At 46.2% G+C, this 14,596-nt stretch overlaps 1 protein-coding gene across 1 annotated transcript in view; it reads left to right on the top strand.

The window, feature by feature from the left end:
* Positions 1-14,596, top strand: part of ATP8B3 (ATPase phospholipid transporting 8B3) — an 89,366-nt gene that overhangs the window by 29,164 nt on the left and 45,606 nt on the right. Inside the window, exons 5-11 of the mRNA XM_069077567.1 lie at positions 899-997; positions 2,029-2,090; positions 3,351-3,423; positions 3,916-3,986; positions 6,838-6,920; positions 10,248-10,406; positions 11,117-11,205. Coding sequence (XP_068933668.1) covers positions 899-997; positions 2,029-2,090; positions 3,351-3,423; positions 3,916-3,986; positions 6,838-6,920; positions 10,248-10,406; positions 11,117-11,205 — 636 coding nt within the window. The remainder of the gene's footprint in view (positions 1-898; positions 998-2,028; positions 2,091-3,350; positions 3,424-3,915; positions 3,987-6,837; positions 6,921-10,247; positions 10,407-11,116; positions 11,206-14,596) is intronic.

Raw genomic sequence — 14,596 nt, 5'->3', positions numbered from 1 at the left:
ACTCTTCACATATATTTTCTTCTCTCTTCTCTTTTCCTCTCTCCTTCTCTTTGCCATCTCCCTTTCCGTTCTGTTCCCTTTCTTCTCTTTACCCCTACCTCTTTTCTCCTTTCCCTCTCTCTTGCCTTTTCCTGTCTTTTTTCCCCTTCCCTTCTCCCTTCTCTCTTCCCTTCTCTTTTCTCCTCACCCTCTTCTCTTCCCCTTCCTTTTCTCTTTTCCTTCTCTCATCTCACCCCTTTTCTCTTCACTCATCTCTCTCTTTCCCTCTCTTCTCTCTCTTTCCTTTATCTGCCTCTCTCTCGCTCCCTCCCTCTCTCTCTCTCCCTTCCTCTCCCTCTCTCTGCTTCTCTGTCCTTATCATCTCCCCCTCTCCTTCTGTCTATCTTCCCCTCCCTAGTAGGATCAGTTTAAATCAACAACAAACATTTATTAAACACTTTGTCTGTGCTGGGCACTATGTTAGGTGCTTGGAAGATGGGGACAAAACCAAAATAATTCATGCCTTCAAGGCCCTTGAATTCTACTAGATTCTTTTAGATTGGGATCAGACTGTCGAGGGCCTTGAATGCCAGACTGAGGAGGCTGAACTTTCTGTTGTGAGCACTGGGAAATCACGGAACATATTCAGGCAGGGCAGGGATACGACCAGATCTGAGTTCTCTCCACCAGGGACCTTCCCTCTAGGGATTTCTTTGGTATCTATTTTTGGTCTCAGCCTAAGCCCCTTTGGAGGCTGCTTTCTACCTCTTGAGATGATTTCCCTTATGCTAAAGTCACTCAGAGGTCTAGGAGACAGCCAAAGGTATGTTGGGCCAGGCCAGGTCTTGGCTGGAGCCAAGGTGGGAAGGGTGGGTCCTGTGTACATCATGTCAGTGACTCTGATTTGTCTTTGCCTTAGACCATCCCAGAGATTGCTACACTGCCCTGGTTTGCTCTTCTGCTGCCACTGTCCTGTCTCCTCATCATCCGAGGGTCCCGAGATCTGGTGGATGACATAGTGAGTTCATGGGGGAGGGTACTTTAAGATGAATGGTGATTCTGGTGGTGATTAGGGGAGAGGGGCTAGCCTGACCCCTAGAGAAACTTGCCTCTGACCCTGCAGCTAGGTCACCAGGATGGCCCCTGGTCTCTTGACCCCCTGAAGAGGGAGCAGGGGGGAGCTAGGCCCTGGAACCGGGCACACTATGGCAAGGAGACCCAGAAAGTGGTAGCCCAGAACCAGGGCAAGGAGACCCAGAAAGTGGTAGCCCAGAACCAGGTTATAATGTGGAGAAAAACTACTGTATGGAGGAATATTGGGAGTGGAGGTGATGATGGGCTTGATAAGAGTAGAGTAGAGAAGTTATTAGAAGTGAGATGAGAAGAGAAGATTGGGAAATATTTGACCTGAGTGATGGAGCAAGTGTGCCCCCCAGATAACGGCACCCCAGAGCAAGGTTCTGCTTGTCCCATCCTCGTCTTGGTTCTCTGGAGCAGCCTTGAAGTATGGTCGCCATATTGGATCTGTTGGCTCTTTCCATCCCACTCATAACTATTTCTCTTCTTCCTGGCCCAGACTGTCAGTTCCCATCTCAAAATGACCCCTTGGGATTGAGAGAAATTCATATTATGCAAGTATATCAATACCTATTATTAATTTGTGGTTTTACTTGCTACAGGACAATGAGGCAAAAGTTGGGGAATGTCATCATCTGATACAGATACTCACCCCTACCTCAAACTTAGCCAGAGTTGACAGCTTCAGCCAATGTGATGGTCCCCTGGAAAGGGCTGGGCCTTATCCAGAAGGACAGGACAGACAGGGTGGGGGAGTAGTAAACAGGAAGAAGGATGGCATAGTACTGTGGGAGGGCACTGAATTTGAATCCTGTGTGACCTTGGACAGATTACCAACCCCTCTGGGCTCAAGTTTCCTTATATGAAAAAAGGAGGGGTTGGATTTGATGATCCTACCACCTCTAAATCCATGGTCCTACGAGGCTCCCACAGTGGACGTTTCTCTCCTCCTTTTTCTTCTCTCTGCCCCAGGCCCGACACAGGAGTGACCAGATGATCAATGGTAGACCCTGTGAAATTTTGCTGGGAAAAAGGTAAGTCACCATGCCAGGCCAGCCCAAGCCCTGCAGCTCTTGGGGACCTTTGTCTCACTTGAGAAGCGTTTCCATTTATGGAGAGAGGGAGGAAGCAGTCTGCCGAGTCCTGTTTCTATTTATTTTATTTATATTCCTATTTCTATTCTATAATCCAGTCTTCCTGACTCCTATTTACTCACCATTGGTGGCCTAGGTAGGTCAGTGCCCTGGAGTCCTTATTCCTCCCTCAACAAACTGAGTGGTTGATATTTAGCACCAGGGGAGTTCCTGCAATTTTAGAGGATCTAGCTGAAGTAGGAATTGTACATGTAGTGTCCCAAAAGTCTCGGGGCAATTATCTATGGCATGTCAGAACTGGGAGGGCACAAAAAGTCAGAGCTAGGAGGGCCTTTAGAACACTGAATGTCAGAATTTGGAGGGCCTTAGAACCCAGGATGTCAGAGCTGGGACAGCTCTTAGAACATTGAATGTCAGAGCTGGGAGGGCCCTTAGAACACAGGATGTAAGAACTGGGAGGACTCTTCAACTATAGAACGTAGATTTTAAGAGTAGGAAGAGATGAAAATCTCTGTGCATTGATGCAGAGTAAAGTGAGCAGTATTTGGAGAACACTTGATAAAATAGCAACGTAATAGAGAAAAACAAATTTGAAAGTCTTTAGAATTCCGATCAGAGCAATGATCATCCCCCCAAATCCAAGAAGATGAAACCCTCCACTTGCCTCCTGACAGAGAGATGACAACCTTAGGGTACAGAAGGAAGGATACATTTTGGGTGTCACCACTGAGGGAGCTTCTTTTGGGACTTGTGCAGCTATGACAAGGGCCTTATGATTTTAAAAATTTGCTCAATCGGGAGGACCTGGTGGAAAGGACAGACAGATATATTTTTAAAGAGTTGGAAGGGACCCTGGAGATTGTCTAATACACAACTCCCATACTTTCCAGTTGATGAATTGGTGGCAGAATTGGGACCTGAGCCCCAATTCTCCTAACTCTCAGTCCTGGGCTCTTTTGCATCCTAACAGTTCAGAGCTGGGCCCTTCTTTCTTCCCTCATTTGACTTACAGGTGGGGGACAGAACAACATGGGCCAGGCCACATTGGTGGGGAGTAATAAGACCTGTTACTTTTTGCTCTGGCCATCCAGTTGGAATGGAACCAAGGCATGTACAGGCTTGTAGAAAGAGCCTGGGGGAGGCCACCCATTGTGGGCCATTTTTTAACTCCTTATTCCTCTGAGGAATTTCTCTTTGCAGCTTCTGTAAGAAGAGTTGGCAGGACATCCAAGTGGGTGATATTGTCTGTTTGCAGAAAGATGATTTTGTCCCGGTAAGTTAGCATCCGGCCACTGTAGGTTTAATAGGGGGACCCTGGTGGGCCAATCTTAGAAACCAGAGATTTCTAAGGGCCATCTTAGCCACCCCCCTGCCTCAGAATCCATCCAGGCTCCTTTAGTCAAAGGTCATAGTCTGCAGGGAAGGAGATTTCGAGGAATGGCATGGTAGAAAGGTTCCTGGATTTTCACTCACAGCCCCAAGGTTCAGACCCCACCCACCCCTGACACAAGGTCCCTTTCTCCTGTACAAGGACGACTGTAATAGTTGCTTTCCTTACTTGTTATGATTCCTGTGAGGGAAGCCTGTAGTAAACACTGAATCTCTTGGAGAAATAGGAATAGGAATCACTGTTCCGAAGTCCACATCCTACCTTTCCACTTCCCTCCACTGCCCCAGCTTAGTTTTTGTTACCATCCTTCCCCAGATCTAACTTCACTTTCTCTTTCTGTAATTGCCTACATCCTTCTTTGTGCAACTTCCAAAGGCCGACCTGCTCCTCTTGGCCAGTTCGGAGCCTAGCAGCCTGTGCTACGTGGAAACTGCGGACATTGACGGGTGAGGGCGTTAAAATCTCTAGGAAGGAGGGGGAGGGTGGAGGGCCAGCATCAGCAGGATCAGAATCAGAAATCCTGGGAATGCAGGAGATTTGGGGACATGGTTTTTCCTCTTACCCCCAATCTTCAATTTCCTTTCCCCTCTTTACATTGGTGCCTTTTTTTGGCTATCATTCTAATTTCCTTCTATACTTCCCCACTTCTATTGAAACCACAATACTAAGTGAGAAAGCCATCATGACTGATAGTGTATGCAACAATCTGCCCCTGTAGTCCCCCACCTCTTTACTAAGAGGACCCAGCCTTAAATCAAACGAAAGAGATCTTTAGTTACAAGTCTGCTTGTGTGAAACTTGGTAGAGCTGGGATGGACACTTGAGGTCACCTAATTTAAACCTCTCATTTCATAGTTCTAGAATCTGAGACCCAGGGAGGGATATTTAGCTTGGTCAAGAGAAGGTTGGTATTTGGGAGGGGGGACACATATGATAGCCATCTTCAAATACTTGTAAAGTGGTTCTAGGGAAGAGGAATTAGATTGATTTTGTTGGGCCCTAGAGGACAGAATCAGGAGCCATGAATGTTATGTGTAAAGAGGTAACTTTAGGTGTGAAGTCAGGGGGGGAAGCAAACCAACCTTCCTAGCTGTTAGAACTATCCAGAAAGTGGAATGGGCTACTTCTGTGGTAGGTAGTGAGCTCCCCGTCACTGTAGATCTTGAAGCACAGACTGATTGACTCTTCATCAGGTGAATGGTAGACGTTTTTGATCAGGTAGGGAGGGGTTGGACTGAATGACCTAGGAAACTGCTTTCAACTTAGAGATTCTCTAATTCTTTGAGGACTTACCTAAGATCATAAAGATGGCACAAAGTGGCAGAGACAGGATCCAAATCCATTCATCCAATAATAATATTTCTTATTCCTTTTTTTAAAGTGTATTTTATATTTTCTGTTTTTTTATGTCAACTCTATTTCCCAATGTGTCCCTCCCTCTCTCTTCCAGAAAGTCACTCCTTATAACAAAGAATAAGAAGAGAAAAAAACAATTTGACAAAACTAACCAATGTATCTGAAAAGAATCTGATGTTAAAAATATGCAGTGTACCACAGCTGTAGACCCCCTTACCTCTACATAGATGTGTGGAGAGGTGTGTTCTCATATCTCTTCTTTGGGGCCAAACTTGGACGTTATAACTTCTCAGCATTCTATTTCAGTTGTTAGTTATTCTTTCCATAGACCTTGTTGCAGTCATTAGTATGTTATCTTCTTGGTTCTGCTCACTTCACTTTGCATCAGTTCATATAAGTCATCTAATGCTTCTCTGTAGTCATCATTTTCATTGTTTCCTGTAGCCACCATGTTCTACAACTTGTTTAATCACCCTCCCCCATCAATGAATATCTCCCATATTTCTGCCTCTATGGTTTATGATTTACACAGTAAGAAAAGAAAGTAAGATTCCTGAGGCCAGGGCTGGTTATATTTTTTGTCTTTGTCTTCCCGTTGCTTGACACCTAGTTGATGCCTGATATTTGCTTGTTGAATGAATGATTGAATGAACCCTGTAAGGAAGGTCATGTTCGAATGATTATCTTCATTTTTATAGATAAGGGAGAGAGAGGAAGTGATTTTCCCAAGGTCACACAGCTAGTAAGTGTCTGAGCCAGAATTCAAACTCAGGTCTCTTGACTCCAAGCCCAATACTCTTTCTGCTTTCACTTTCTGAACAACATACCCTACCTCTAGATTTGTGCTGGGAGGGATGGGGAGGGCATCACAGAAAAGAAAACCTGGTCTTTATCCTCATAGTGGGCTTAGTTTGGGGGAAGAACTAGAAACATATAAAAGTTAATTAACTAACTAAAACTTAACTAGCCATGTGACCTTGGGCAAGTCACTTAACCCCAATTGCCCTCCAAAAAGCAATAAAAAAAATACTTTTAAAACTACAAAGCATTTTCCTTTCAAAAGACTTGTGAGGGAGGTATAGTGTAACTGGAGTTGTCCCCCTTAGACAAATGAGGAAACTGCCAGGGATCATGTAACCCCTAAGGGTCAGAGCCCAGAGGCTAACACAGGTCTTCTGCCTCTTCCCACTGCCTGGCTCCCATGTGACAGCCTTGGGTGGCTTACAATGCCTACTGCAGTAGGCGAGGTGAACATTCTTATCACCATCACTGTGGTTCAGAGCAGGCATTTGTTCTGAACAGGGAAAAGAATCTGAGGAATTTCTTTGACTTGTAGGGCTCCTGGACAAGTAACAAAGTAAGAGATCCTAGAGTTGGAGCTGGAAGAGAGTTCAAAGGTCATCTAGTCCAGCCCCCAGTCCTCTGCCCCATTTTATAGATAGGACCAGAGGGTTAAATGACTAGCCCAAGGTCACTTGGTAATAAATTAGTAAGTGGCAGAGTCAGGATTTGAACCCAGGTCCTTTAGCTTTAAATCCAGTGCTCTGTGGTAGGTATGGTTGGAAAAGCCCTGCTATTGGGAGTCAGAGGATCTAGGACCTAGCATCTGTTCTGGCTTTTTTTTTGTTTTTTTTTTTGGAGGGGGAAGGTAGGGTAATTGGGGTTAAGTGACTTGCCCAAAGTCACATGGCTAGTTTTTGTGTTAAGTGTCTGAGGCCGGATTTGAACTCAGGTGCTCCTGACTTCAGGGCTGGAGCTCTATTCACTGTGCTACCTAGCCACCCCAGTTCTGGTTGTTTTTTAAAGAAATGGTTGATGGAAGCCATCTTTCTGTGGATTATAGATGTGATTGTGTGTGTGTGTGATATTCTGTGAGGTTTAGCTCTTTCTCAGTCCTGGGGAACCTGCCTCATGGTTGCCCTATCCCTGTCTTGTTGCCAGAGAAACCAATCTGAAGTTCCGCCAGGCCCCGATCATCACTCATACAGAGCTGGTCAACACGGAGAAGATGGCAGCCTTTGATGGTGAGCAGTTGCTAAGGAACCATAGGCATCAATGGAAGGGCTGTGTGTGCTCCTGGTCCCTAGCAGGTGTGGCCTTCGAAGACAGGATTACAAAGGAGAAGAAACTGGCTGATCAACCCAACCCCTAAACTGAATTTCCCTCTTGCTCCCTGCCATTCTTTCTCCTGTCCACTTACCAAATTCTACTCTACAATTTTCAAATCCCTTAACTTCTCTGGACTTCAGGTTACTCTTCTGTAAGATGGGGGAGTTAGGCCAGCTGATCTCCCAAGTATCTTTCAGTTTTCATGTTCTCTATTCTCTGCTTTCCTAGTTTCTGATCTTCAGGGCCCTTCCAGCTGATTCTACCTCTCTCTTTTCATTCACTGCCGAGCCCTCTCTTCATTCACTCCTTAACCCTTTGAACTCTGGCTTCAAACCTTATCTTCTTCAAACCTTATTCTCTTCAAAAGTATGAGTGATTTATTAATTGTCAAATCTTCTAGCCTTTTATCAGTTCTTATCCTTCCTGACCTCTTGGTATCATTTGGCTACTGTTAACCTCTCTCTCTATGTTTGTTAGTGGTTTTTTTTAATTAAAAAAAATTTTTTTTGAGAGGGAATGGTGAAAACTGCTACCAGTTTGACAACTTCTTCTCAAACTCCTTTGGAAAGGGAAAGAGGAAAGGAATAAACATATAGTACCTACTGTGTGCCAGGCACGGTGCTAAATAAATGCTTTTTACAAATATTGTCTTGTTTGATTCACAACAACCCTGGAACATAAGATGCTATTATTATCCCAATTTTACAGTCGAGGACATTAAGACAGATTCAGTGACTTCCCCAGAGTCACACGACTAGTAAGCTTCTGAGGCTGGATTTGAACTGAGGCCCAACACTCTATTCACTCACCACCCTTTACATGCTTGACTCACACCCCTTCACCGAGGCTCTGTCCTTCACCCTCTTTTTTCCTTATAGTCTCTTGCTTGGTGACCTCATCAGCTCCCCTGGCTTCAGCTATCTCTACGCCGATGCCTCTCAGATCTCTTTATTCAGCCGTAGTCTTTCTCCTGATTTCTTTTTCCAAATCACGAGTGGCCTCCTGGACATTTCTAACCAAGCATCTCAGACTCAGGATCTCCAGAACCAAACTTAGCATTTTTCCTCCTAAGCCTAGCCCTCTTCCAGCTTTCCCTATTTCCAAATTTTCCATCCTTCTGCTCCTGCCTCTCCCTCACCTTGCACATCTAATCAGTCCCAAGTCTGGTCCTTCCTCTCCCATTGGTCTCCCTCTCCACTCCACTGTCAGGCCCTCACATTACCTTTCATCTAGCCTCTTACAGCAGCCTTCTAATTGGGCTCCCTGCCTTCTGCTTTCCCATCTCCTCTTTCACACAATCTCCAAGTTAATATTCCTAAAGCTGAGGTCTGACTATGCTCCTTCCCTACTCAGTAAACACCTTGTCGCTAGGATCAAAGTCAAGCTCCCCAGTTTGGCATTTAAATCCCTTTATCACCTGGTCCCAGCCTCCTCTTTTTTTAAGGGCAATCTAGCTTAAGTGACTTGTCACCCAGCTAGTAAGTGTCTGAGGTCACATTTGAACTCAGGTCCACCTGATTCTAGGGTCGGTGCTCTGTCCACTGCACTATCCAGCTGTCCCCAGGCTTCTTTTTTGCATCTACAGCCTGGTTGGATTGATTTACTTGCTTCTCCACATGTGCCGTGTTCTTTTTCATCTCTTTGCCTTTGCACAGGCTGTGTCCCATGCCTAAAGTGACCTCTTTTCTAACCTCTTTTTCTAACCTGTTCAAGTACCACCTTCTTCTTCGAGGCCTTTACTGATCCCCCAATGTCTCCCTCCCATCCCAAAACACATTAAACTGAGTTGGTCAATGTTTTGCTTACTGTGGTAGGATATAAGCTTCTTCTTCTTCTTTTGCTTTTTTGGAGGGGGGAATGCAGGGCAATTGGGGTCAAGTGACTTGCCCAAGGTCACATGGCTAATTAAGTGTCTGAGGCTGGATTTGAACTCGGGTCCTCTTGACTTCAGGGCCGGTGCTCTATTCACTGCGCCACCCCAGGATATAAACTTCTTGAGACCTAGCTGGGACTTTTAAATTTTCATCTTCATCCTCAGAGTCTAACATAGCACCTTTCAGAGAGGAGATAGTTAACAAATACTGGTTGATTGGTTCAACCACTGGTGATTGCAGTCCAGCCTCAGACACTTCCCAGCTATGGGAACCTGTACAAGACATTTCAGCTCTGTTTGCCTCACTGTCTTCATCTGTAAAATGGGGATAATAATACCTACCTCCCAGGGTTGTTGCAAGGATCAAAGGAGATGACAACTGTAAAGTACTTAGCACAGTGTCTGTGACACATGAGGTATTCTATAGCTGTTAGCTGTTGTCGCTGTTAGTGGATTGCACTGGCATTCTGTGCTCCAAGGGTCCTGCCGTTCTGTTAGGGGGCTTTGTTTCACATTCTGTCATACCTGCCTTCCTCATTTTGAGTGTCTGAGGCCAGATTGGAACCCAGTCCCTCCTGACTCCAGGCCCAGAGCTCTTACCTGCTTTCCCTACTTCCAAACTGCCCATCCTTCTTCAGCTCCTCTCTCATCTCTAGTCGGAGTCAGGACACTTGGGTTCAGATCCCAGCTCTGACACTTTGCCAGGAGACCTTGGGCCCCTCAAATGTTTTCTCTCCCTGAATGAGGAGAATGCTTCTTGTACGCCCTACCTCGTGAGCTCATTATCAGGTACATGACTATAGAATTTGTAATTGTTACTCTGTAACGATTATTTAAATATTTATGTAATTATTAATAATATATTGTTGTATTCATTATTATAATATATTATAGGTATATTATATTTTATTGTAATATAATATTATATAATAATTATTATTATTACTGAGAGTGTGACATGGTGGATAGAGAGCTGGCCTTGGCAGGTGGAAGGTCATGAGTTCAAGTCTCATCTTTGACACATGTAGGCTATGTAATTTGGAGTGAGGGGTTTTATCTCTTAGAGCTCTAGGCAACTCATTCAGACCCTTAAATTGCAGAAAAAGGGTAGCCAGCATTAGTAGAGGGAATTTCCTCCTCTGGGGGGGCCATATAGCAGTGAAATTGCAGGTTTAGGCCCTATCCTATTAATATAATTGTTGTTAGTATAGATTTGGAACAGAGAGGCTAAGGGATTCCCCAAGGCCAGCCAGGGAGTTAGGAGCCAAGGCCTGTATCTTCCCCCTTAAGGCACACACAGGGCCGGGCTCAGAGCCCAGTGCTGGGCTTGCAGCCTGGGCCGACAGCCTCATGCTTGTTGGTGTGACAGGGATGGTGGTGTGCGAGGAGCCCAACAGCCGGATGCACACGTTTGTGGGGACCTTGGAATGGAAGGGAGAGAAATATCCCCTAGACAGCGAGAAGATCCTTCTGCGAGGCTGCCGGATCCGCAACACTGACATCTGCTATGGCCTGGTCATTTATGCAGGTGAGCCCACACTGCCCTGCCCAGGGTCTCTCCATGAGCCTTGATCCTGCCAGAGGAAACCTGCAACCAGGCTGGGGCAGTGGGGAAAGAGTCCCAGAAGTCTGGGAGACTCCAGTCCTGCCTTAGCCAGGAGCTGCCTGGGGCCTTTGCTCTTCTCTAGTGTGGGCTTCCTCATCTATTAAATAAAGGAGTCAGACTAGACAGGGATTGAGGAGTGTTCCTGGCTGTGACATTTTCTGTTCTGTATTCTAAGACACCTCCCAGCTCTGACATTCTAAGTTCTAAGGGCCCTCTCAGCCCTGACATCCTGGGTTCTAAGGACTCTCCCATCTCTGACATCCTATGTTCTAAGGGCCCTCCCAGCTCTGCCATTCTATGTTCTAAGGGCCCTCCCAGCTCTGCCATTCTGTATTCTAAGGCCTCTCCCAGCTCTGACATTCTGGATTCTAAGGACTCTCCCATCTCTGACATTTTGTGTTCTAAGGGCCCTCCCAGCTCTGGCATTCTGTGTTCTAAGGGCCCTCCCAGCTCTGACATTCTGTGTTCTAAGGGCCCTCCCAGCTCCGACATTCTTATGTTCTAAGGGCCCTCTTAGCTCTGATGTTCCATAATTCTATGGCATTAACCCAGTGGTCCCCTAACCCTGGTTAGAAACTGGCTGGCTCCTGGTGAGCCCCTCTGAGCCCCTCTTTCTCATTCCCTCCCACCAGGTTTTGATTCCAAGATTATGAGGAACTGTGGGAAAATCCAGGTGAAGAGGACGAAACTGGACAAGATGATGAACAATCTTGTCATTATTGTGAGTGGCATTAACTGCAAGGCTGGGTCTCCTTCCTTTATCCCCCACCTCCCTCCCTGGTCATTTGAGGAGTCTCAGAGCGGGTGGGACAAGCCCCTGGAGAACTGAATTCTAGTTCCCGTTCTGCCACTGACTTGCCATGTGACTTTGGGCAAGTAATTTCCCATCTTCAATTTCTGCATCTGCAAAATGAGGAGGTTGGACAAGATGATTTCCAAGGCCCCTTCCAGTATGATTGCACACCATAATTCTCATTCCTTTGTCTCCTCCAAAGTCCCTCCTTCCCTGCCCTCCCAGGGTAGACCTCACCTTTCTTGGGGACTTGGCTTGGTGACCCCTGCCCTGCTGACCTTGGTACTGGAGTTGACTGGAATTAGAGACCAGTCAGACCCGCTGGGGTGGGGTAAGGTGATCTAGTCATAGTCACAGCCTTGGATAATAGGAGGAAGTCCAGGTAGATGGGTGGAGCATCAGGGCTGTCTGAAAATAGGAAGCAGGTGGGCATCCAAACTAGCAGAGATTTAGTATCAGGCAAGCTCAGCAGGGTGTGTCCTGATATGTGGGCAGAGCTTGGCATTGGGGCAGGCAGGTGGCAGGCATATAGGAGCAGAGCTGAGAAGGTGAGCTCCAAAGTCACCCAGAGCTCTCCCACCCAGGTACTTTCCTACCAAAGAGGAAACTGTGATTCAAATAATATGTAACAGGTAAGGTTTGATATCTCAGCCTGGGGATATGAATAAGGGAAATGCTGTCCTAGGACTTTAGCAAAACATTTGGCCAAGAGTCTCCTGCTGCTTTGCAAGCCAGAGGAGATCTGGTGTTCCAGCTCTCTCTGGGGAAGCACTATTTCATGTCTGTCTCCTCTGGGGGCCAAGCACAGTGCTTTGTAATTGCAAGGTGCTTGAAGGTATTTGTTAAATTGAAGTTAAAGGAATGTGGTCTAGATAATAGTCGAGTTAAGTGAAGATAATATAAGATACTAGTTAAGTTAATTATTTATTTAACAGTTTACTAAAGGTAACTGTAGAGTTCTGTGAATCTGGAGCTGTTCAAATGACAAGACCCAAACATAGGCAAAATACAAGGAGGAAGTGTCTTTTGGAGAATGCCCCAGGGATCTGTCTTTGGCCTTGTGCTGTCCAGCATCCAATGACTTGGATGAAGACTTGGATGGCATACTTCTCAAATTTGTAGCTGATGGGAAAGCCAGCTTACAATATTGTATGACAGTCTAGTTCCCCAAAGGCTAGAACAACAGGCCAAATCTGATCAAATAAAATAAAGACAAAGGTAAATTCTTGCATTGGGGTTCAGAAAAATTGACTTTACAAGCAGGAGGTATACATTAGACAACAGTTTTTGTGAAGAGGATCTGGGAGTTTCAGTGGACTACAAGCTTGCTCTGACTCCATAGGCCTAGCTGCTAAAAATGTAGCCTTGGGCTGTATTAAAGGAAGCATAGTATCCAGGTTGAGAGAGGTGCTGGTCTTACTGTCTTATTGTGTTTCACTTTGGGTGACACATTTTAGGAAAGACTTTGAGAAGCTAGAGTATGCAGACAAGAGTGATTACCGTGTGGTCTCTACCCAGGGAAGGGACTGGAGACCAAGCCAAAAGTGGGTCGATTGGTTTAAAGAAGGGAAAATTCTATTCATGTAGAAAAGGGATCTGCCTTGTTCTTCTTGGTGCTGGGGCAGAACTCAACCCAGCCTCCTAGTGTCCCTAGCAACTCCCTGAGGTGCCACGTATTGGCGGAGGGAGTGCTTTACTGGAAGTTCCCTGGATCAGTGAACAGAAACAGGGTGGGGGTGGGGGTGGGGCGGGGAACCAGGAAAGGAAATAATCTGACTCAAAAAAGTAGTGGTTCGCCCTCATTAGATAGTTATCAAGCAGAGGTCTGAGATCTGAGATCTGGGGTTGGAAGAGAGCTCAGGGGTCATCTAGTCCCACTCCCTCATTTTACAAATGAGGGAACTGAGGCCCAGAGAGGTGGAAGTGATTTTGCCCAGGGTCACACAGGTGATGGGGTGGGTTATTGTAGAGGTAATTCCAGTAGAAGGAGAAGAACCCTGGTTCTGGGGTCAGAGGATGTGGGTTTAAGTCCCTCTCCCACTAGTTACTTCTTCATCTCTCTCCTTTGTAAAAGGATGAGATTGGGCTACCCACAACTTCAAAAAGCTCCTCCAGCTCGTGATATAGGCAGTCACATGAACAGTGGATAGAGTGTTGGCTTGGAGTCAGGAAGGCTGGAGCTCAGATCTAGCCCCAGCCGCTTGCTGGTAACCTCTCTCAGCCTTGGTCTTCTCATCTGTAAAATGGACATAATAATAGCACTTACCTCCCAGGGTTGATGTGAGGATTAAATGAGATAATATATGTATAGCTATTGTTTTGAAAACTTTAAAGTACTTTATAAATGCATTCTTCTTCTTCCTCCTTTTCCTCTTTCTTCTTTTTCTGATAGTCTGGGATCCTGGGGGTTCTTCAAACACATCAGTGCTGGTAAGGTCTGACACCAGGGATCAGGACCTCGAGCCCAGAGACTGTCATTCTGGGGCTTGAGCAGGGCAAGGATGGAGAGGGCTTAGTCAAGGTGCACCAAGGCAGACCTCAGTTACTCAAACTTGAGACCCCCTTGTTAACCTTGATGTGCTATGGATATGCCAGCTGTGATGGTGGCTATTCCGGGGGTCTAGGGACAGACCCATGAACTTTTCCCAACCCTCTCCCCCATGCTATCTAGAATACTGGGTGATCCCTTTCCAGAACACCTCTGGAACACATGCCTTCTAGAACATCTCGCAGATTCCTTCAGACTATCTAGAATTCCTGTGGCTCCCCTTATAAGATACCTATGGGTCTTCCTTCTGGACTGTTTTTGGGCTCCTCCAAGCTGTGTAGAATATATGTGTCTTCCTGTTCGTGAAAAGCTGTGTCTCATTTTCTAGAATACTCATGGCTCTCTTTTCTAGAATACCTATGAGTCTTCTCTTAGAACACCAAGACCTCTCCCTTCACAAATACCAATGTCCCTCTTCTAGAACTCTTGTGACCTTTCTTCTAGAGCACCTGTAGTGCCCCTCCCCTTCTAAAGCACCTGTGACTCCCTTCCCCCTTTTAGAGCATCTGTGGCTCCCCTCCCCTTCTAGAGCATCCCTAGTGCACCCTCCCCTTCTAGAACACGTGTGGTTTCCCCTCCCCTTCTAGAACACGTGTGGTTTCCCTTCCCCTTCTATTGCACTTGTGACTCCTCTCCCCCTTCTAGAGCACCTGTGACTCCCCTCCCCCTTCTAGAGCACCTGTGGCTCCTCCTCCCCTTCTAGAGCACCTGTGACTCCCCTTCCCCTTCTAGAGCACCTGTGACTCCCCTTCCCCTTCTAGAGCACCTGTG

The sequence above is a fragment of the Petaurus breviceps genome, unplaced genomic scaffold (genome assembly GCF_028583685.1).
Source record: "Petaurus breviceps papuanus isolate PSGF00001 unplaced genomic scaffold, PetGlider_PUasm1.0 108, whole genome shotgun sequence".
Taxonomy (NCBI): Eukaryota; Metazoa; Chordata; class Mammalia; order Diprotodontia; family Petauridae; genus Petaurus; species Petaurus breviceps.
The sequence above is the reverse complement of the archived record's forward strand: the minus strand, read 5'-3'. Positions and strand labels throughout refer to the sequence as shown.